The 23,216-nt window shown below is 42.1% G+C and overlaps 1 protein-coding gene across 3 annotated transcripts; it reads left to right on the top strand.

Moving 5' to 3' along the window:
* On the top strand, positions 1–21,434 carry LOC100224572 (UDP-N-acetylglucosamine transferase subunit ALG13). 3 transcript variants are annotated; one of them, XM_072929260.1, is made up of 23 exons: positions 1–247; positions 584–667; positions 1,385–1,435; positions 2,184–2,230; positions 3,121–3,193; positions 4,513–4,594; positions 4,938–5,118; positions 5,835–5,910; positions 6,616–6,724; positions 7,929–7,993; positions 8,877–8,977; positions 9,584–9,711; positions 10,382–10,616; positions 11,077–11,248; positions 13,181–13,310; positions 13,544–13,579; positions 13,711–13,766; positions 14,382–14,444; positions 14,780–14,840; positions 16,115–16,237; positions 19,348–19,388; positions 20,223–20,406; positions 20,512–21,434. In XM_072929260.1, exons 1-23 carry the CDS (start codon positions 107–109, stop codon positions 20,775–20,777), a joined length of 2,505 nt encoding a protein of 834 aa, XP_072785361.1. In that variant the 5' UTR covers positions 1–106; the 3' UTR covers positions 20,778–21,434. The 3 variants fall into 3 exon arrangements, with proteins under 3 accessions (XP_072785361.1, XP_072785360.1, XP_030128765.4); XM_072929259.1 differs by having other exon boundaries at positions 14,780–14,951; XM_030272905.4 differs by lacking the exon at positions 14,382–14,444 and having other exon boundaries at positions 2–247; positions 14,780–14,951; positions 20,512–20,914.
* The last annotated feature ends 1,782 nt before the right edge of the window (positions 21,435–23,216 follow it).

Genomic DNA, 23,216 nt, shown 5'->3' with positions numbered 1-23,216 from the left:
ATTAGCGGCCCCTCATTAGCGGCCCCTCATTAGCGGCGGCCGCGCGCCCGGCACCTCGCGCCTCGCCCGCGTCTCCGCGCTCGCCTCAGCCGCCCCGGCCGGGAAGATGCACAAAGGCTCCAAGAAGTACTTCGGGCAGAAGTCCTTCAGCGAGGTGGCCATGGACGAGTACCTGGGCAGCCTGGGGCTGTACCGCAAGATGACGGCCAAGGACGCCTCCTGCCTCTTCCGAGCCGTGTCGGAGCAGGTGCGCAGCGGGCCGGGCTGGGGGCAGCCGGGGGCCTCAGGCCTGGGGCGGGCCGGGGGCTCCTGGAGACCCGGCCGGGTGCCCAGAGCGAGGTGACGGCAGCGGGGATGGGGGGAGATGTGTACCGGGATGTGTGGGAATGTGTGTGGGGATGGGTGGGGGTGTGTGGGAATGTCTATGGGGCGCTTGGGCTCCCCTCAGCTGCAGGTGTCCCCAGGTGCCCGCAGCCTCTGCGCTGCCTCTTCTTGTGGCGGCGTTAGTCCGGAGAATTCGTGCCTCACGCGAAATGCAAGTTAAACTCTTGACGTTTTCTCCTTATTACCGTTATGTTTCCAGCTGTTTACATCTCAAATTCATCACGCAGAAGTTAGGAAAGCTTGCGTCTCGTTTATGAGGCAGCACCAATCGAGGTTTGAATCCGTAAGTACTGGGTGTTCCGTGTAAAACCACACCAACGTGTGGTTGGGAAATGCTGTGGGAGGGGGTCGCTGGTTTAGCACTGACAACACGATGGTTGTCATGTTTGAAAGACAGGAGAAATCACAGGGTGACTGCTTCCTTATGTTGAGTTGCAGTTGCCTCAGTTTTATTTGACTTTGGTTCTGAAGTTCCCGAAAAGAAGTTACTAAAACCTCAGTAGTGAGTTATTTGTGTAGTATATTCTCTGTGGAGTGACCATTGCAAAATTTAGTAGGTGGGAAATGTGTAGATTTTTGGAGCAATAAATTAATATCAAAAGATGCTGGGAAATGCTGGAATAATTACATAAAGTCATGGAGCTTTGAGGTGTGGTTTTTGGTTGGTTTTGTCTGTGGCAGTTTGAGTGTATGCAGTGTGGGTTTGTAGGGTAGTGATGTGTTTTGGGGTTTTTCTTTGTTTGTCTTCCTGGTAATCACACTTAAGTGCTTCATCTAATCAAGGAGGAAGCTGAATATTACTTAGACTTATATCATTAATATGTTTTAGGATCTCTGGGTATTCTCATTTGGATTCCTCAAATCATTCTTATGTTCTACATGCTTTGCCCCCTCCAAATCAACAGCTGGTAGCTGTTAAGTAGTGTTTAGGTTTAATTTTAACTTTGCTTTCTAACTGCCTGAGTCTTTATATCTGTTTTCTTCTTTGTTTTGTTAAAAGTATGTGGAAGGCTCGTTTGAGAAATATCTAGAACGACTAGGAGATCCAAAGGTAAGCCTGATCTAAGACTTTTAAGCCTGATTTAAGACTTATTAAGAGATTTAAATTTGAAGAGACTAGAACAGGAAGGTGTTTAGGTAATTATTTAAAAGGTTTGTGTTTATTTGAGTTTGTGGAGTTTTTTTAGATAGACCCAAATCGTGGGAAAGCAATTGCATAAGTAATACTAAGGGTTGTACTGATTAATGTGAACAAACTGTACATATATAAACAATACCAGGTTTAGTAGGGAATTTGCATGGGTTCAAAGGAGCAGCCTCTGCAGGCTGGACAGTAAAAGCTTATTCATAACTGTAGTTATTTAAGAAGAAAAAAAGCAAAATACATGGAGTGTACCTTAAATTAAATGTCTGTCAGGCTTTACAATCCCCTGCTTCTACTTTACTGGTCAAACTTCTATTTCTTTAGTCTTTAACCAGTAAGCTTGGTGAATGCAGCCGTTTCTGAAACAAATATGGGTTTAAAAAATGTATCTGAAGTGATGTGTTGGAGCAACTCTGGCAGCAATTCAGTCTTACTAATTTTGGTGGTTGTGGCCACCCCATGTAGCAGACTCCTTTTGGCTGATTCTCCCCCAGATCCTTACATCTCAGCTTTCAGTGCATTATTGCTTTAACAAACTGATGGTTTTGAACAGGTATTTTAATGGTACAGAATTTTAGCACAACAGAAATGTAGCATATGGTTGTTGCTGTTTAGATGCTTCTGCTATCTCACATAATCTCATAATATTGCGTAGGAAAGTGCTGGCCAGATGGAAATAAGCGCTTTATCAATGATGTACAAGTAAGTACCTCTTTCTTAGGGTTTACTTCGTTTTACACTTGGTGTGGGGATTCTGGCCCCAGAACTTTCTGTGTGTTTGCCACTGAGAGGTAAAGTGTGAAAAGGGATGAGAAATGCTTCCCTAAAAACCTTACTTCACTGATGTGCAAATGGGCATTTTCCAGAGATGCTTATTTGTTATCTTTTTGCTGATACTAAGCTTGAGTGTCAAGTGTTTGCTTCTAGTGTCTGAAGACTGGAAAATGGGGGAAAACAAGGAGCTGTGTGTAGTAGAAACACTGTGTGGTAGTTACATGCATGACTAAAACTCATGTAGGTGTTCTTGAAAGCTCCACGAGCGACAAGTACCTGCCCTACTTCGTGTGTAAACATTGCTATTTATTTCAGAGGTAACACAGAACTGTGCAGGTGCTGCTGTCTTGCTGAATTAAGCTAATTAAATGCTGCCATCTGTAAAAAGCAGTCTGGCTCTCTAGTGGTAGGAAATAGAACCCTCTTTTTGCTGGCTCACTCTGTCCCACTACTAAAGGAACACCTGAACTTTTTCAAGAATTACTAGCTCCCTTCACTGAGGTTCTAGTCCATTTGCAGGATGCCTAAATCACTTGGACTGAATAGTGTCTCAGTGTCTGAGCATCCTTCTATAAGTATAAGTACTTGACTTAATATGTGAGTTAACATCATGGTCTTTCACAGATAATTTTAGTTTTCCCTCAAGACAGGTTTGCTCATTTGGCTATTGCTTGATGGTAGTATTCATTTATTGGGGAGATAAATTCTTGATTTTTCTGTAAACCAATGGCTCTAAACTGCTCCCTGGAAACTTCTTCATTACGTGGTCCTAGTGAAAGTGTGCTCTTGCAAGTCTTGTTTTCCCTCTGCTTACCTAGGCGAGACTTCATTGTGTACCGGTACCCCGGGAAGCCACCCACACGTGCTACAGACAATGGCTTTGGAGACAAGGTCAGTAGAAGTGAGGGCAATTTCCTTCTGTTCCCCTGCCAGTCTGTTTCCTTACTTTTCCTGAAGCTGGATTAGTTGTGCAATTTTTTCCCTGAAAAGGGGAAGTTAATGGGAAGGGATGACTGTAACAAGGCTGGTTTTTGTGACCTACAAACTGGTCTCAGTTCAGAATGGGAGTTACTGGAAGAGCTTAGCTACATCAGAACTACTGCTGGGGGCAAAAGGAAGGAGCATAAAGGACAAATACTGTGTATTACCTTGCATCTGACCCCTCTGGTGCTTTCTGGAGATGTGTAGATGTGGGTGCACAATTATGTGGCTACTTCAGGCATGATGCTGGTGAAGCTGCTGCGGTGTGGATTTCAGTGTGGGCAGTTAGATTTGCCAAGATGGCCAGTCTGCTCTGAACCCAGGCTGCTGCAGCTGTTACTGATCTGTTGATGAGCATTGCTGTCTTCATTACATCTGCTTCTTTCTTCATCTGCACTGTTTCCTGTGTAGCTTAATTTAATTCCAAAATTAGCTGAGTTTAAAAATCAAACAGTGTGGTCTAAATGCTCAAGGCTTTCCCACCAGAACTCTCATTAAGTGTTGGCAGCTGTCTGGCATTACACTGTGAGTTTGGGCAGCAGCTCCTTCTGGTGTTGCTCCTCCTCACCACAAGAGGAGAGCTTGTGTTGGCAGAATCCACAGAGCACCCAGAATTAAGAGTCCTGGCATCTGGACTCCTTCTGGGAGCTGGTTTTCTGGGAAGCATCGTTGCTGACAGCTGCTTCAACACTTCTGCCCGTTGTAGTTGGCTGTGGTTGTGTGCCCAGAAGTTTGGTGGCATGTGTTTACATGATATGTGAATGCATGTGTTGCAGAAAGCATCTCTTCTGCCTCTTAACAGCAAGGGTTTAAGGGCTAGAGAAGTAAATGCTCTTCTAGTCTTGCAGGCAAAGAAGGATGAACTGTGCCTTTGACAGTGGGGATAGTGTGTCTCAGGGTGCTGCCTTCAATGGGTTGCATTTATTTTGCCTTCTGAGTAAATGGTGGTCTTGGAAACAAACTCCTATTTCATGTTCAATGCAGCAGGATGTACAGATGGTTTTTTTCTTTGTATGATACAAAGTTACTTAGAGACTTTACCTAAATTTCAGTTTTGAGCTGATGCTAAGCTTTTTCATGTTTATCTTGAGACTATTTACTGTTTTCTTGGTGAATTGGTGTCAAGCATAGAATGAAAGGATATCAGAATTTACTGACTTCATCGTAATTGATGGGATTACGTCATTCCAGCCTTAAAACTGTTTTTGTTTTTTTTTTAATTTCCCCAGATTTTACTGTGTTGTTCCGGTAGCGGCCATTATGACTCTGTGTATACAAAACAATTTCAGGAAAATGCTGCCATTTGCCAGGGTAAACTTGAAATCATTTTTCTGTGGAAGAGAATTGTGTGTTTTCATGTTTAGAGGCAGGGTTTGTTTCAATTTTCAGGGGTGGGGAGAAGAGAGATGGAAGCTCACTTCTGGCACATTTTTATGCATAGACTCATTTTTTAACCTGTTAAGTGGGTTTTGGACCAAATTACTTACAGAGGTCCCTTATTCCCAACTGAGTTACTTTATGATCCTGTCCTTAACTGCATTTGATGTTACTACAGCCTTGTAACAATAGATAATACCTGAAGATCTGCTTGCCTTGAAAACTGCAGGAGTTCTTACAGATCTCATATTATTGAGCTTTGTGTTGATTTGTTCAGCTGTATTATATGAGATCCTCTACAAAGATGTGTTTGGCATGGATGAGGAAGAATTAAGGTCTGCAGTTGAGGTGTTTCGAAGTGGATCCAAGAAGAACAGAAATAGTGCTCCTGTAGGAAGTGAGGATGCAAACTTTGGTTGTCTCCATGAAAAAGTGCCCAGAAATCCATCAGAAAAGAGGTAGTATGCTGGGCAGGGGATCTGGTAAGAGGGAAGCAAAAAAAAAAACAAAAAAAAAAACCTTAAAAACCTTGCAGAGGACAACTTTTCCAAGCTTCTATGGATTTTTATTGAATATTAACTGTTCTTTTCCTATGTTATGGCAAACACAAAGCTCAAGTGTATCATTGAAGAGTGTGCTTTCCTTGGAGCTGGGAAGTGCCACATAGTTGACTGTCTTCTGCTGCAGGCTGTGTTATAGTTGTGTGTTACCCTGTAAAATGACAGCTTATTTGTAAGTAAAGTTGCTCCTTATTTATTAGAGCTTTCTTATTTTTTTTTAATGAGAGACTTATTACTCTTCTAAGCCTCTAGCTCTGAAAGGCTTGAGAGCTGCCTATGAATGCTTGCAGACAGCATTGGTTTGATGGTACCTGGCACAGAGTGTCTTTTTGTCCTTGACAGTGCAAGAATTCAGTCAGTGAGGTCACCTTCATCCTTTCCTAATGCAAGCAGTAGCCCTCATTAGGGATGGGTATTGGAACGAGCAAAGGTCAAGTTCTTAAAGCTTGGAAAAGGCTGATCCTGCACTGCATTGCACCTTGCTGGTGTTTAAGGCAAAATGTGCCACTTGATGGCACCATGGTGCTTTTACAGGTTGTCTGAAAGTTGGTGATATTAATCCTGGCTAGCGATTGTGTGTTGTAGCTTTTGTAATTTTATTTTCAATTTTTTAGACTGGGCGACTGGGAAGGCAATGATACTGACAATCCACAGGAAACCAAGTTCAAACAAGGCATTGAAGAGCAAAAGGTTTGGCAGTTCAGGGAAAAATTCTTATGGTTTGCTTTTGGGTTTTTTTTTTTCTGTTGTATGATGTAACCCTTGTTAGGGCTAAATGCTCTTTACCACTTTCTAAAAATGTATTTTTGGTTAGTGGGTGGCTAATTTCTTCTATCTGCTTGTCTTTTGGTTCTGCCCTTGAGTTTCTCTTAAACTGGAAATGGCTCTTTTACTTTCTGAAATTCTCTAGTCCTTCTCTAGCTGATTTTTATTTCCCCCAAAAGATAGAGCTTAGCAGATGTTTCCCAATTTGTTTGTTTTTCCCAGAATGTGGCTTAAATTAGTTCACTTTTGTCTTGACCGTAGTATAAATTGCTTCAGAATACTTCTACAAACTGTACAGAGTTTTCAGATAGAATAACTGAAATTCTTACTTTTGAAGCTGTGGCATCATTGGTCTGGTTGGCTTCCTTTGATTCGTTTTGAGTACAGAACAATGCCAAGTGTTACTCTTGAGCCTGTTCTGCTTTCCAGAGTCAATCTGCTCAGCACCTGAGTGCCTAGATCTGTTTTCATACTCTTGAGTTTTAGTGTTTAGGGAAATACAGTGGAAGTGAAAATTTTGGAGAATAGCATCTGTACTTTTTTAAATGGTGCACAGATGCTGGCAGAATAGAGACTCTGCTGAACGCGTTAAATGCGCTTGTTAATGCTCCATTCCCATTCTGTTTTTAGCCTCCAGAAAATCCTCCAAAGATGCCTGTTCCTTATAAAGTGCTAAAGGCACTGGACTCTACCATCTATCGAAATGTGGAGTTTGATGTTTGGCTGGACAGTAGAAAAGGTATCTTTTGGAAAGGGAATAGCCAAAAAACTCTTCCTGTAGTGCGGTTATCATTAAATTTATGAATCTTGAGTCCTGTCACCTGTTTCTTCACAGCTGCAACGTGAAGGACACAGGTGAACCCAGCAAATAGCTGTAGGTAGGACATGTTCTTGGTGTCCTGTCTGGCATTCAAAGTACAAAATACCCAGCTTCTGATACTGTATAATGGTACAAGGTTGCTAAAAATCTGATCTCTGCTACTCATTGACTGTACACAGGAAATAGGAGGATTCATATCAGAGCACAGAACTCTGTTGCCATTCTGTTGTATTGGAAAGCATTCAAATGTGAGTTTTTTGTTGCAGCATGTGTGCAAAGACTTCTTTTTAGAGCACGATTTTGGCCTCAGGATTGTATAAAAATGAAGTTCTCAAATTTAGCATTTGAGATCTGTCAGATGAGTTTTTCTCCTGCCTCCCAGCCCTTCTGGGCTTGAACATTCTGCAGGAATTTCATGGTTCTCATGGCTTGGGAAAGGTTGGCTGCTTTTTGGCATTCACTGTGGCTGATCTGTAAAGCAAGAATTTACCAAGAAAGATAAGTTTTTAAGTGATACTTGATGTTTGACCCGAAGTGCTTTGCGTGCTGAAGAACTTCAGCATTTCACCACAGCATAATCAGTAATAAGGATCATTAAAATTCTTGGAACAGAGTGTGGTAACCAATTATCTGTGTAGAATACTGACGTGCAGAGAAGCCAGGCAAGGAACAGAGGTAAAAAAAGCTGAAATCTAACAGCAAGAATACTTTAGGCAATGTTAGCTTTTCCTGGATGACATTTCATGTTTGCCAAGTGCCATTGGGACTCTGGTAAGATAAGAGATGTCCAACATTCTTAATTTTAGGGTGTGTATTAGATGCAGGATTAGCTCTGGGCCACCACAGAAGCTGCAGTGTTGTAGCAGTTCTGCTTGCTGCATTATCTGGCTGTTGCTGGTCTCATGTGACTTAGCCTGGTTATGGTCTATTGTAAGAGCACCTTGAATTATTCCACTGCTACTATGGGGGATGTTCAGGTATGCACAGGAAGTATTTAACTCAATTGGCCTATAAATTGTAGTTGGCTGCTATCATGAAGTACTTGCAGGATATGTGAAGAAACAACAGGAGCTTAAAGGCTTTTTTTTTTCCCCTGTTTATTCATTTATTCATTTCTTTTTAGAGCTCCAAAAAACTGACTACATGGTGTTTGCTGGGAGACAGTACTATTTAGGAGATAAGTGTCAGGTTAGTACTCAAAGGAGACTCAGTTATGGTAAACTGTTAAAACTACTTTAAATGGACTCTGATAAACCATGAAGTCATTTGACTGAATTCATAGTATTTTTCTAAGGCTTTTTTCATTCTCTTCCCTGTAGATGTTCTTTTAAATGTAATTTCTTTCTGAAATCTACCTTTAAACTTGGTAGTCTGACAGAAGAGCAGTTTTGGGGATTCTGTGTAAGCCAGTCATCCACATTCCCTGAGTGTGGAAGTTCCAGGCAGAGCTCAAAATGCACAGGGGGTGCTTTTGATGTAGTTGTCTTTGGATTTTTCACTTGGGCTAAGTAACAATTCTGGATAGTCTTATCTTTCTCAACAGTGAATTAGCGAAATATTTTTATAAAATAAAAAGGGAGGAGCTAAAAATGGAGGAGTAGAATAATCTGGACAGGAGATGCTGAAAGTAAGATAAATTTTCTTTGTATTTTACCTGCAATGATGGTGTATTTTTTTTTATCAATCTTGAAGGTAGTGCTAATGATTCTCTCAGTGACTTGTTTTTCACTGAGCAGAGCTTTCCTTTTCCTACTTTATCTTCTGTTCTCCTCAGGTCCTTAAGCAGCAGTCTTCCTTGGCACTTATCTGCTGGGCACAGGGGATAAAAATAAGTTAGGGAGCTGATATCTTGCCCCTCAGTTGCACACAAGACTGATTTTATTTCTTCTTATCCTCTCTGAAGTTAGTACAGTGCTCTTTATTTTGGTTGCATTTTGAAGAAGTATTTGAGACTCCTGGGCAGGTTCAGTAACACAGGACTGGCTGGGAGCAGCCTTTGCTATTAGTGGTTTGTAGACAATATTCTGATGCAGTTAAAGTTTTTTCAGAGCTTCCCTTGTTCTCTCTCCAGGTGTGTCTGGAACCAGGAGAGAAGTATTACAATGCTCACATCCAGGAAGTCGGACAGGATAGCAACACATTGACTGTATTTGTTGAGGAGCTGGCAGAAAAGTAAGCAGTCTGGTGATGACTTCAAGTTTAAACTCTTTCTGGTTGAGGGCTTTAGTTTTATTCTTGGATTTCTAATTACCAAAATCGTTGTAATGCTTTCTGTAAAATCTTGCTGCTCTTCCTTCACTGGAATATAAAAGTAATCTTTACAGTTTGGGCTTAATTCACAGGGAGCAAATTGCCTTCTGCTGTTGGGTTTCTCTGGAGTTTTTATGTTGTACCCAAGCAACGAAATAATTGGCACTTCTGGTGAATCTAATCACTTTCTCCCCCTTGCTGTTCAATCATTCTTCCTCCTCCAAAGCTGGGATTGACAACATCCTGCAAAACTTCTGTGTTGTCCCCTGCTTTTAGGTGTAGTTCTGGAGGCACACAAATGGAGGCAGGGGGGAGAGAGACTTGACCTGCAAAGTAAATAGTATTTAAACTAAAGCCTAGCTTGCATTTTCATATTAAACAAGTAGCAGTAATGTGTGCTTGATGCCAGAGAAACAGATTTTTTTTTTTTTTCACAAGCTATTTCCTCTGTCTTGGTGTTGCTTCAGCTTATGTTGTTGTGTAGAGTGTATCCCTGGGGCACTGCTAACGTGAGTGTCCTTCCTGCAGGCACACAGTTCCTTTGGCAAACTTAAAGCCAGTGTCACAAGTGGCTCCTGTCCTTGCTTGGAATATGGCTCACAACAGAAGAGGAGGCGTTTATCAGAAAGTAACAGGAGGACACTTCTCAGGAATAGGTTTGTACGAGGCTTCCAGAAGCATTTCTTCCCTGGGGAAGTAGGGAGTTGCTCATGAGAGTTGTAACTGTAGCAGGTTTTGGATATTGGAATGGACTCAAGTCACCCTGTGAGGTAAAACTTGGCCACTGCAGGGGTTTGATGGAAAGCTATCTTCCAGGCAGGGATGAATTTGGCTTTGCAAGAGAGCAAATCTATTGAATTACAGAGGAATTTCAGTGTTGCTCAAAATTGCCTGGAACAGCTTTACCACTTGAGAACCATCTAAGACATGTCAGTGAACCAGAGAGCTTGTCTGACCTGGCATTAGCAGAGATGCATGGATGGACCAGACACCTGCTTAAATATGTGTTCAGTTTAATTTAGAGGACTTGTGAGGTTTTTTGCTATTATGAGTAAATGTAGCCTGCATAGAGAGGTTTTAACACTGAATGCTAGTTGAATCAGCTGAAGCTGGGAAAGTACCCCCATGTCAGATGCTTGTATCATGTAGAATTCCTACTTGATTCTTTAAGAATCAAGTACTTTCATATTTACAATGCACTTTTTCTGAATAGGCCACTGGCTTTCTTCTCTATGGGTTTGGATATTAATTCTTCTTGTTATCATTTGAGACCACAGCTCAGGTTTAAGGTGTAAATCTCTTTTCTGTCCTCAATGGAAACTGCAGAAATGGATATGAAAACACGGAAGAGGATGCTCAAGAAAGTCCGTGGGAAGGAAGTGTTCATGGCTGTGGCTTACAGCAGGGGACAGCCGGTGCTGCCACCCCGGCTGCAGCACAGCGCTCCCTCGGGGCGCTTCCCTCCCATCCACTGCTCCCAGGGAGGGGCAGGCATGGCACCCTACAAACCCTACCACCAGCAGAACCCTCCCAGGCAGCACCGGGACTCTGGGATGCCAAGGTAGGAAGCGTTGAAAATCTGAGCTGACCACTTGTTTCCTGTTCACTCTTGCTGTAGACTGGTTAGGAGAGGGTTTCACCTCTCAGGCAAAACTACAGCTGAGAGGCACTTCTGGTAGTTGCACTTTTCCCCCTTAAACTCAGGGGATCTGCCTGATTTATAGAGAGGCACAACATGCTTGACCCTCAGATAGCATTCTACTCCGGCCCAGGGAAGAGAGGCTGTCAGAGTTACCACAACTTGTCCTGATGACTGACAGCAAACCTTTTCCACCAAAAATTGCTCTAGCAGCCACTGGGTGGTAGGATGCTGGGCATCAATTGCCTGTTTGCAGCAGAGTGTGAAAGAGCAGGTTTCTTGGTGGCTCTGCAGAAAGAACCGAGTTAAAACTGAGCAGCAGTGCAGGTGGTGGTGGTTGCTCACCTCCTCTCTTCGCTCACCTCCTCCCTCGCTCCCGCAGCTCGTACAGCCGCAGCCGCCGCCCGCTGCCCTGTGTGAACAAGGAGTGCCAGTACGGCTTCGTGGCCGGGGCTGCAGAGGAGCCCCGGGGGCCAGAAGAAACTGTAACTCTCTGTGAAATTGAGGGAGATGACACTGCTTTTCCTGCTCTGCCTGTGAGTTATGAACAAAGGGTAAGCTGAAGCCTTTCAGAGAGAGAGGAGGAAGGGGAAACTAAATGCACAGTGATTCTTAACCAAAAGAACCTGCTGTATGTTTAGGTATTCTTGGAGTAAGGTTTAGCAGTGAATGCATTTTTGACAATGGAAGACTGGAATTTGTCTAGTTCCTGTAAAACCTGCTCGAAGCCTCAGTTCTCCTAGATATTCCCTTCTTTGTATCCTCAGTAGCAACACTTGTTTTCTTTTAAGCATATTTTCATAAACATAATTGTTTCTCCTTTCTATTGCAGTTTCAAAACAAAAGTCTTTTCCTCCTGTGCTCTGTCTGACTAGCTCTAAATATTGTGGGAAAAAGCTTTTCACTTGTTTGTCGCACTATAATTTATCATTTAGGTAGCCAAGATTCAGAAACTGGATAGTGATAGCTTGGGGTTTTTTTTTTTTTCCTATGAATTTGTAGTCGTGATGTTTTGGATTAACATGTTGTTCCTGACACAGTTTCTTCTGCTACAGAAACAGGAAAAAATTGCAAACCTAGACTTAAAGCAGTCTTTTTGTTGAGTTGTATAGTGGCAAAGTGTATTCCTAAACAAAATGCCTTTTTCTTTATCTGTAGTCTAAACCTAGTCCAAAGCTGAGAGTGCTAAAAAAAAAATCAATTTATACATAGGTATCTGAACAGGAAAGCAGATTAAACAAACCCCAAAAGCAACCTGGTATGTTTGATTTTTTTGCTGTGCTGAAGCAGTGAACTGAACTATTGTTAGACTCGTATTTAAATGAGGGAGCAAGAATATGCTTAGGGCTGTTTCAGCACTAGTTGTTTCTTTGCTCTGATGTACTAGATCTTTGCTCTGATTTTTCCTCCAAGAGTGCCAAGGAATAAGGACATGTTCTCCTGCAATTTCTTTTTTCCAACATGAAATCCATACAGCTTGGTGGCTTTTTCTCCCCCTTTGCTAGACTTGCCTGCAGCTCCTAATGAATAGGTTTTCATGTTCATTCAGTGACTTTGTTATTGTCAATGCCAAAGCTTTTTCTCTGTCTCTTCCTTGTCTTGTTTAGTAAAGGAATGTGACATTTCCTGGGGAAAGATGCATCTCACAGAGGACTCTGCCATGCTGCTAGAGGCCTGGTGGGAGAATCTTCTGACTTACCACCTCTGCTTCAACCTTGGAAATCTTTCAAGCTTCTCAGAGCATTTTATCGATCTCATGGTCACCAGTGTCTTCTGAGGAGAGTTTTTAAGTGTCACCTTAGCCATCACAAGAGTGAATCAACCTTTTACTTGAGCATCTCAATCCCATATTCCTCCTTTGGAGAACTAATCTTTTAAATTGTGGTGCAGCTAAAGATTGGTTTCAGTGTAGCAGCAAAGGGCATGTAAAAAACTGAAGGGGTTCTGTGGGCAACCTGGATGTGTGCTGCTCTCTGAAACAGCCAGGGCTGCATGTGTGGGTCAGCCTAGTGCAGATACTGCTGTCTGTGCCAGCAGCCACCTTCTGGTTCCACTGGTTGTGACTGAAGATGATCTTTCTCCATGATGATCAGTGTTTGGATGAACTGATCTGCTGCTGGTGTGGGGGGAATGCTCTAGAATGAGCATTGATGCATGCTGGGGTAGCAGCCTTGTCTGGGATCTGCTGCCTCCTTTGCAGCTTTGTTGGAGCTTGGGATAAAGCTGGCTGAGTTCTGGGAGGGAGCAGCTTGGCTGTGTGACATAGGACGATGGCAAAGCTTCTGAATTGCCTTAAGTGTGCAAGGCAGAACAGCAGGAAAAGGAAGGGAATGTTTGTTGCCTTGGAATGGGCACACAGATGATGCTTCTAGTAAGCTTTGGTTGCAGCAAGCTGAGTCTGCCATCCTGTTTCTGTGTGTCTGTCTCTAGAGCATGGAAAGGTTTTAAATTAGTTTTAAATGTCTGTCTCTGACTTTGCTTTTCAGAGCAACCATAGCCCTGCTCCCATTGTCCATGGTCCAGGAGCATTTTGGGTAGCAAGAAGTCCAAATGCTGTTCCATCTAACAAGCAGACCCTGAGTGCCTTAGAGGAAGAGGAAGAAGCAAGTGAAAATGGTGAGTTCTTAAAGGATTAATAGGCAAAAAAAAAAGTTTAATGAGATTGTCAATGTGCTTTTCATTGTCAAAAGTGGGTTCCTTACATGTCCTAAAAAACACAGTGAGATAATACTGAAAGCAGGTTATTAATAGATGCACTGAAATGTAATTGCAGTAACTCCAGCTTTAAGCTTTTTTGCCTTCCCCTTTTTTCCCCCCAAATCAAAACTTCTGTTCTCTTTCCCTTGTAGGGAAATTTCATGAGGAATATATATATGTGCCTTCAGGTAAGTAAAAGTTTAAGTCTTTACTGATAGAATATTTGGTGAATGTAATACAATCAATTATGATCTTTTTATGTTTCTGAAGTATTAGATTTAATGCAGGTCTTTTCAATTAATTTTGCCTATTCCTCCAGATCCCAGCTGTGAAACTGCAACAGTGTTTAGTTCAGCAGAACCTACAGCAAACTTGGTAAGTTTTACTCACAGACTGTTCAGATTTGAGATCTTTGAGGTGTGTGGCATTCATGGAGACTGTCCTTAGATGCACAGTAGGCTAGAGACTTAATAAAAGAAATGAAATCAGCATTCCTTTATATATTCAGTATCCTTTTCCTGCCTGAATGGTGAGGTTTTAATCTGAGTCTGCAAGTGCAGTCTGAATTGTGCTGGATACATTAATGATTTTCCATCTTTCCCTCTGCAAAGGGAGAGTGTGTATTTGAGTGCTGTTAACTTTTCCTTCTCTATTCCAGACAGAACTTGCTTTTATCGGGCCACTCTTCAGGTTATATTCCAGTTAATCTTAGTCCTCCTTGTTGGGACTGGAGAGATCGCATTTGTAGTAGAACTTAGATTGGAATTTTTATTTTTTTAATTTGAAACAAAATATTTAGTCACCTGCTGCTCCACAGTGGGTGTGAAAGCAGTCCTGAGCATGCCACAATAAAACTGTGTTTAATTGAGCTACAAAAGACACTCGGTGTACAGTCCATAAATTGAAAAATAAAAACAGGGGCATGGTGTATATGCCTTGTGGCTTCTTTGCCGCTGAAATGGACCGTGCTTTGCTTTGGAATCCCTTCAGGAAGAAGGGCCAGTCCCGGTGTCACCTCCAGATGAAGTGGCTTCCTACAGCTATCCCCAGAAGGTAGTGTCTGGTACTCTGAACTGTATCTCACACTTCATTGTGGTGGCCCTGTAGAGAGATAACCACTCTGACAGGTTCTGGGGACCCCTCACAGCCTCTGGCAGCAGAGAATGCAATTCCCTGCAAATACAAACAAAACAGAAGATGCCTTGCAGGTGTCTGCAACTCTAAACTGGATTTTCAAGCCAATTTTTACAGAGTTTGGATAGTTAGTGCCTTTACAGCTAGGATTTACAAGATGGATTTGTGTGAAGTGAGAATTTTTGAAGTGTGTGGTATTTTTCATAGTCTTTGTCAAAGCCAATTGCAGAGGCAGACTCTTGACTCTTTTTCAGGTGTTGGTGAACTCTGCAACAGTTTCCACCTCCACAGATGTTTACAATGCTCCAGCTACAGGTCTCTCTTCAAATTCTGCTGCCTCCACTCCAGCCAGTGTCATAACAGCACCTCCCCCACAAACAGCAGTGCAGCCTGTCATAGTATCTCCCTTTTCTGTGGGGAGGCCAGGTAGAGTGTGCAGACTGCAGCTGTGGACTTGGGTTTCCAAGTTTTCAGTTATATTTTCCCCTCCCTTTCTCTCCCCCATCCAGAACAAGTGTTTATAGGCTTAAAAAAAAAGTGTCACTTGCTTTGGTTTAAAGTTACGTAGTTGTAACTTGGCTGCTGGCTTCTTGTTTTGAAGGGGCTGTTGCCCCTGAATTTTTGTGGGAATTGGAGGTCTCTGCTTTGGGTTCCCCCCTTGCCACCTTTAACTATTAATGCCAAGTGTTTGCTAGAAAATTCTTTTCAGAAGGCAGAAGTTGAGTGTGGCTCCCTTCCCCTCCCCTTTCCTACAGCTAATTTTCCTCTTGAGGAAAAGCCTCTAGAACACCATCACTTCCAGGGAAGTCACTGGCTGGGCTGTTCCAGTTTATTTTTGTGACCCTTGGTTTCCTCTGTAAGGAGATCAGGTTTGTGGGCAGTTACAGGGTGCACTCTCCACCTTAGGTGCTTTACCTGCTTTTTGCTCTTGCAAAATGGCAGTTAGGAAAAAATTCTGTTTTCCTTCTTGCAAAGAGCATTTCTCCTGTCTTCTATAACTTTATTTAGCATCTAAAAAATATCCACCTTTCATTCTGCTCAGTTCTGTCTCACTTTAATTTTTTTTTTTTTTTTCTGCTCTGCATGAGAGTTTAGTCAGCATGGTTCTCAAAGCTGTCTGCTCACTGGTGCCAACCTGCTGCTGTGTTAGAGCTGTGGGCCACCTAAAAGGATAATTAACAGTTGAATGCCCAGAATACTTTTGTCCTGATGCGTTTCAAACCTTCCCTTGTTTTTGTGGGCTTACTGTCAAACTTTTGAGGACTTTAACTTATTAATCTGATCCCTTTTGTTCTCTTACATAACTAAGTCTGGCCTGCCTTTTAATATGAAGAAGTTATTGAAAAATACTTTTTTCCCCTTTAACTGGGATATACTGCTTGCAGATAAAAGTGCAGTTAAGGCTTGAGAGATTGAAACCTTCCCATCTAGTTTTAAAATTTCTTCTGTACTAGTGATTTCTTCTTTCAAAGTGACTGCTGAATAGAATTTTGTTAGAGCCTTAATAATACCTTGTTAATACCTTACATATTTGATGTACCATGGCAAAGTTGACTTTTTGGGTGACATTTGTTTCCTTCCAATTGTAGCAGTTTCTTCAGTGCCATTCCCAATTTATTCAGCTCCTCTTCCCCCCGTGAGTGAGGTGGGAGAAGCCAGTGCTGTTCTTCCAGCTTACTCTTGTGATCCCAGCGGCAGTGATTTACCTCGAGGTAATGATTGTGTTTCGTATTTTTACTCCTGCTGCTCTCCAGCACTTCTGACTTGCGCTCTCCTTGGAAGCTTAACAGAGCACCAAGTGAGAATACATAGTGAAAAGAAATGGCTCTCTGCCACTTGCAGGGAATGAGAAATAATATTATAGATGCTTATGCTAAAACATTTTCATTCCCAGCTTTGAACAGAAAGTTTGTGTCTGACTCAAATATATGATTATTGCAGCTCTAGACAGCACCTTAAATAAATGAAAGCCCAGAGAGAGGGTGCTTGGCCTGTATCATGCTTGTTTGTGGCAGAGTAATCACCTTTCTGATAACTGATTAAAATAAGAATTGTGTTTTTATACACAGGTATTTATAAGTTATGCTGTTGTTTATAAGTTAATGCTGTTGCACAGTTCAGTAGGATATTTTGGTAGCTTTCCTTTATGGTTCTAAGCTGTAATTCTGTGGTATTACAAACCAGGGCTGAAGTGTCTGGTCAGCTTGTTCCTTGGTGTGTAGCTTTGTCACACACTGCCATCAGCTGGGACAGTGTCTAAGGTCCACGTTGAGCAGTGAGTGCACAGACCAAGCCTGCTGCTTTCACGCTGCTGCTGTGCTCTGCAGTTACTCTGCTGGCTCGCCTGGTCCCTCAAATCCAAGATTTGTTAATCTTGGCTGTTCTGGTTCCCTTCCCTGCTGTGGTGCATCACTGATCCCATGCACATGGAGTTCCTGCTTTCCAGCTTTAGCTGAATGCCCTTAACTGAGGCTTTCCCCACTTGGGAGAATGGAGTGTGAAGTGTGCTGACAAGAATCTGGAGCAGATGTGGATTAATAACCTCTCCAGACCTTGCCTGGAACTCTACAGCTGAGTAAATCCACATCAAATTGGTCCTGTCCTTCTTGGCACAGGCTGTAGGAATTTTAAAGGCTGCTGGTTAACAATAGTGCATGTAGCATTTATGTTACACTGCTGGAGTATAATCTGTATGGCCTTTAAGTTAAGAAACCCAGCAGGTTTGGAATTGGGCAGGGTGAAGAATGTGGGTGTGCTTGATCTGGAGTTCTGTGTGCTTTGTTAAAGACACTAGGCCTGGTGTAGATGGGGAGCAGAACTTGTCAGCAGACTGAAGTCCTGGACCTGGAAGGAAATCCAGCTGTGGGCTCTAGCATTACTTGTATCTGCGTTTATTCCAGTTTTCATAGCATCTTGTATCTTGTTTTAATGGCATTTAGGACTTGCCAAGTGTATTTATTAACCTCAGGTGTCCTGCCCTTGCCTGATGCTGTGTATTTGAAGGAGCTGTTGATAAAAGCCTGCTTGAAATTGCTGTGTTCCAGAAACACAGTGTTGAGTACTGGCCAGAGCTTCCCAACAGCAAAAACTTCCCAACAGTAAAAACTCTGTTATCATGAGATGAGATTTTTATCAGGCATCAGTGTGGTGTTTATATTTTCATATCAGAATGGATAACTTTTTTTGGCTTAGCTGTTGCTTTATAAGCAACAAGTTTTATTGAAGATGGACTTGATTTCCCAACATCTAAAAGAGCACTCTAAACAAAAACTGGTCTCCTACTGTACTGGCTTCTTTTCCATCATTCCACAGGTGTCAGTGTTTCCAGTGTTGGTTTGTTGCTTCAGCCTCCCAGCAGTTCTTTGTACTGTTACTGCTGCTATGGAAGCAGCTGTTTCATTCAGCTCTTATGCTTGCTTTGCATAGATTTGCATAAACAATTGAAGAACAAAATTGGGTTTTTAAAAAGACACACAACTTTTTCCAGATATAGATGGAATTTCAGTTAGACACTAAAAAGTTTGCACTTGTGTAAGCCTTTGAGTTATTTTTACTATTTCACTGACTGTGGTCAGTGTTACAGCCAGACCACCAATACTTCCAGGACTAAGTAAGGAAGGATCTGTGTGCATTTCCTAAAACAGCTGCATGGATTGTTGCCCTGGTAGATGGGCTGAGCAGTAAAAGAATTGAGAATTGGCAGCAGTGACAGAGGAATAAATCCACATGCATTTTAAAATTGGTGTGGTTTGCTGATGCTTTTGCCTTTCTGCAGCAAAACGCAACACAAAGTGCCACAGAGGGCAGGGCTGGGTAAGTGTGGGAGATGGGTGGGCAGGGAAGCACTGTGGAGCCTGGTCTAGGGCAGGGTGGGTGTTTGTGAAGATGGAACACGGTAGCTCTGGAGGTGTTACTGAGTTGAATCCCTAGACAATTCCTTTTGAGTTGTCTCCCTGCTTTCGCTTGGCTTTAGTACAGCTGGGAGCTCAAAGTTTGTGCTGTGGAATAGGTCACTTGCTCTTCCTTCAAAGCAAATCTGTATTGAAATCTAAGAAATCAGCTTTTCTCATGCTCAGTTCCAGAACTGCATCATCATGGGATTAAACACACTGTCCTTTTTTTTTTTTTTTTTCTTCTTTCAGTGGGTCATTTTTAAAGGTTTAGAGCTGCTTCACAGATTTTGGCCAGTTGGAAATGTGTTTCCAAGTTCAAAACCCTGTTGCTTTTGGAGAGAGGTTTCAAAGTCCCTTCACACACCTGGGACTATTTCTCAGCATGTCACTTTACTTGGCTGGGGACAAATTATTCAGTACAGGGAAGACAGACGTAAAAGACTCTGCAAGAAAGCAGGGAACTGAGTACCATTGTGATATAGGAATATATTCCTTATTCCTGACTCCACTGAGCTTAATATAACAGCTTTGGGGCTCGAAAATGGGGTGAGAAGCTCTGTGTTAAGTCCTAGTTGCTTAGATGACTTTTTTGATTATTTTGTAAAAAAACCCGAGTTATCACTTGAGTAATCAAGATGAATAAACCAAAACTAAAGCTAAGGTAGTCATTGAAATAAATAATTAATTGGCCAGGCAAATGCTCTGCCATTGCCCAAACATCAAACTGGATTTAGTTTAAAAGTTAAAACTAGTTTAACAACTATTTATATTCAAGAGATATTATTTACCCTTGAAATTTTAAAGAAATGGTAGTGTTGAAATACTGTTACTCATTAAGTAAGAATAACTTCAAATAAAATGTTCTTAATGCAAGTTGCTTTTGCTTCTTGGTTTATATTCCTCTAATCTTTAATGTTCTTTAATTTCAGATACAAAGGTTTTGCGGTATTATTTTAATATGGGATTGCAAGTAAGTGCTTTTAAAATGAGTATAGTAAATTGCCTATAAAAACTGCTGGTTTTCCTGACAAATGTACTGATGTATTCAAACCTTTCAAGTGTCCTAAGTGTGCATTCTGTGCACTGGACTATTAATATGGATAGACTTTCTTGGTGGAGAATAAAGTCTAGCTCAGGAAGTGAAGATCTACCTCAAAATGTGAAGTACCCCATATTAAATGTTTTACTGTGGGTTGTAGTGGTGTTTTTTTAGTTTTACTTTTAGGTTTCTTTGGGTTTTGGGGTTTTTTTCTTTGTATTTTGATGGTGGATAAATAGCCTTTCCATGAAGAGAAGAACTTGAGTCATTCTTAAGAGAATTTGTGTACTTAAGTAAGACATCAAAGACCACTTAGAGATGCGTGGATGGAGTCTCCTAGGACTTGTGCAGCTGAATTCAGGCTGGTTAGCACAATTTCTCTGTGTTCTGGAAATCTGCTCTGCTGAAGCATTCTCTGTAGCAGTAGTTAAGTACAGTGTCAGTGCTGCTGCTCAGAGAGGTAGAAAGAGCAATGTGAGCTCCTTCAACTGAAGAAATGGGAAAAATCTCCGAGTATGACAAAGATAAGCCGGAATCTTCTTTCTTTGTAAAGACTTGGACACAACAGCAGTGTGGCTGTTGCTGCAGGTATCTTTCCTTGTAGGCTGTGTTGGTTTGATGGGGTTTTTTATTTGCTTTATATGTCTTAAAGGGCTAGAGAGGAAAAAACTTCACTTTTTCCTAACTTTAGATCTGAAGGTAGCAGTGGTTTGGAGGAGGGCTGGAGAGTGTGTGGCTGTGACCATGTTTTTCCTTTCCTGCAAGTATTGCCATCAGAGCTGCTGGCCTTCCATGATGTACGTGCAGCCAGTGCTGCCTCCATCTCCAGTGGAAGTTTACCCAGCATATGCTGAGCCAGCTCCTGTCCTGGATCAGTCAGTGCCTCAGCTCTTCCCTGATGCTGGGCAAGCTGAGGTCCACCAGGTTCCCTTGGAGGCATCAGCAAATGGTTTGTATTTGAGCAATGCTGTGCTCATGCTCACCAAAGCCTGCATAAAAAGGCCATCAGTGTGGCTGAAGTGTGTGAATGTGCTTTTTGTTCTGTTTTTTTAAGGTAACTTCCAAACCACAGAGCCTCCACCCCTGTCCTATGGGCCGGTGTATTACCCAGTGGTGTCAGACCCCTTCAGCCAGCAGCATCTGCCTGGCTTTGACTCTGTGGTTCCTGCCTACCGCTACATTGGGACCTGGCATCCAGTAAATCCTCCCCATGGAAATTCCCCACCTGTGGCTAAGGCTGGGAGCTCAGGAGCACTGCCCCAGGTGGGCTACATAGCCTCCCCTAACCCTGCACCTCCTGATGCACCTCAGGGAATGTAAATCTGGGAGCTGGAGGCTCCTTGGCTTCCCATTTCTTGTTTGCCAGCTCCTGTTAATGCTGTTCTGTAAGTGTTATCCTCTCTTGGAGAGTTGAGTCAGTTGCTCAAACTGTGTTCAAATTTCATGTTTCTCTTTAGGTTTATGCTACTGATAGATGACAAGATGTTGCTTTAGTTGATTAGGAAAGCATAGGAGAGAAGTACTGTAGTGCAGGGAGCAGCTTGGATGTGAGTAGAGGAAGTTTGTGAAAAAGCATGCTGTGACTAAAGGCATGTTGTGTGTCTCTGGGGGCTTGCACTGAACACTTAAACACCTGGTTCTTGCTGAAGCACTGAACCACTGCCATCACAACTCAGGTAAACACTGGGCACAGGGTCATTAGAGGGGGATAATGTTTAAAATAAGTCGAGTTTCTCAGGTTTTGCAAAACAAAGCTGCTTTGCCTCTAGTGGTCACATATTTGTAATAGCTGTATTTCTTCTGTCTGACTTTGTGGTGTGGAAGTTTCATGGCTGTGGAAAGTGTAAGAATAATGTTTTGATCTGTTGTATATTGTTGTATATTTGTAAGATTTGTCTTGTGAAAGCTTTTGCACATATGGTGGTGGCTGTGGTGGTAAAGTTGCACTGACAACACAAAATAAAAGCATTGAACACCTGAAAATGAGTGGTCATTTATCACTGGCAGGTATTGTTCCTGACAATACCTGTCCACAATCTGGACTGAAGAAATGTGCTTGTGTGGGATAAGGCTGTTCTAGCCTTCTGTGAGAAAGCAGCAGAAGCTGGTTTTGAAAAGCTGCATGGAAATGGAAGCAGAATAATTCCTGGTAACTGCATGTTTTCCTCTTTTAAACTCGGGCACAACATGCTTTGCCCTCAAATAGCATTCTACACAATTTAAATCAACTCCATTGGCCCATTTTACTGTGTGGGGATTTTTTAATAAATATTTTTCCTTTCTCTATAAGTAGGTGGTGGTGAAAAGGGGATTAAGTGCAGAACTGGGAGAGGGAAAAATTGTATTTCCTTTGGTATCCCTTTTTAATAACTCTGGAAGCAAAACATAGTAGGAAAAAGTGACTTTTTACATTTTTGTCTTAAATTCATGCAGCACTTGTTGGAGTTGATAATGTAACTCCATAGGGGGAGGGCTGCAAGCTCAGCTTTTAGTTTGCCTACTGCAATTTCTAATTGCTGTAATTTAATTTGGCAATTTAATAATGGCTTTTCAAGGTGGAGCAGCCAGGTAAAAAAGTCAAAGTGAGATGAAAATGACCCTTGAATAGCTGATTCGATTTTGAGGTTCTGTGCTGTTTTTAAAACAAAACATTTATACAAAATTGTTTATGAAATAATGGGTGGCCTTTGTGTTTGCCTCTGGAGGAGCACTTGACTTGCATAGATGTTTTTTAGAGAAAATACCATGAGGTTTTTTTTATTTTTTTTCCTCTGAAATAGCATTGACTAGCCTAACCTCTTAAAGGAACTAGTAAAGCCTGTGATTTATTTTAAGGAATTTAAAGTGGCACTTACCTAAGTACAGTCTCCATGCTGGAGTCATGGAGTGGCTTTCAATCTATCATATCCCAAGCAGTTTCTGTCAAGCTCTGAAGGGAAAGGAATATCTTCCCCTTCCAGGCTTTAGCTGTGAATTTTGCCTCCTTTTTTCCTCTCTCACTGAGACAGCCTTGCTCTTTTCTACACACACGGTTATCACAGCACACTGTTGGTGCTTTGTCTTCTGGCATTAGTCTGTCCCTGGAAGCCAGCTTTTTTTATTTTACTCTCCACTTGGAAAAGCTGATAATTCTGCTAGAATTCTCCTGGGTTTTTTGGTTTTGCTTACCCATCTAGGACCTGGATTATTCACCATTAGCCATGGCTATTTTGGCCTTACTGGCCATTTTGATATACATGAAAATTACTTTAATTGATATAAAAACAGGTCATATGTGGCCAGTTAACTTATTTATGGATTTGATATACAGAGGTACCTCTGTGTCTTGTTTTATGTATTTTTCCCAGGGCTTTTAAGCCTCAAAATCAGCTTTTTGAACTAACAAGCAGGGGCTGTGGGGGGCAGGTAGCAGTGTGTCCTGGCACTGATAAATGCTGTCCATGGATAGGAAATGCTCTTTATTAACAGCAAAAGAGCTCAGAATGGCACAGAAATTTAAGTGATTGCTGGAGTCTAATTTCATTTCTGTTTCCCAGAATTGTGTTGCAGTGCAACAGCTCTGCAGCACTTTTCTGAAACAGCTGCCAAAAAAGGCACAGCTCTGCCTGAAGCCCAGCTGACCTGCTGTGTGCTTCTGCCCTTTCCTCAGCTGGGCTTTGCAGCTCTGCCTGCAGCACCCCTGGGCTGACAGCATCCCTGGGTTTGGGGCTAATCGGGATAATTCACATCCAAATTACACCTGGCCCTGGGGCTTGGTTT

This window comes from Taeniopygia guttata, chromosome 4A (assembly GCF_048771995.1).
Source record: "Taeniopygia guttata chromosome 4A, bTaeGut7.mat, whole genome shotgun sequence".
Lineage (NCBI taxonomy): Eukaryota > Metazoa > Chordata > Aves > Passeriformes > Estrildidae > Taeniopygia > Taeniopygia guttata.
Note: the sequence above shows the minus strand (reverse complement) of the source record. Positions and strands in the feature narration are given on the sequence as shown.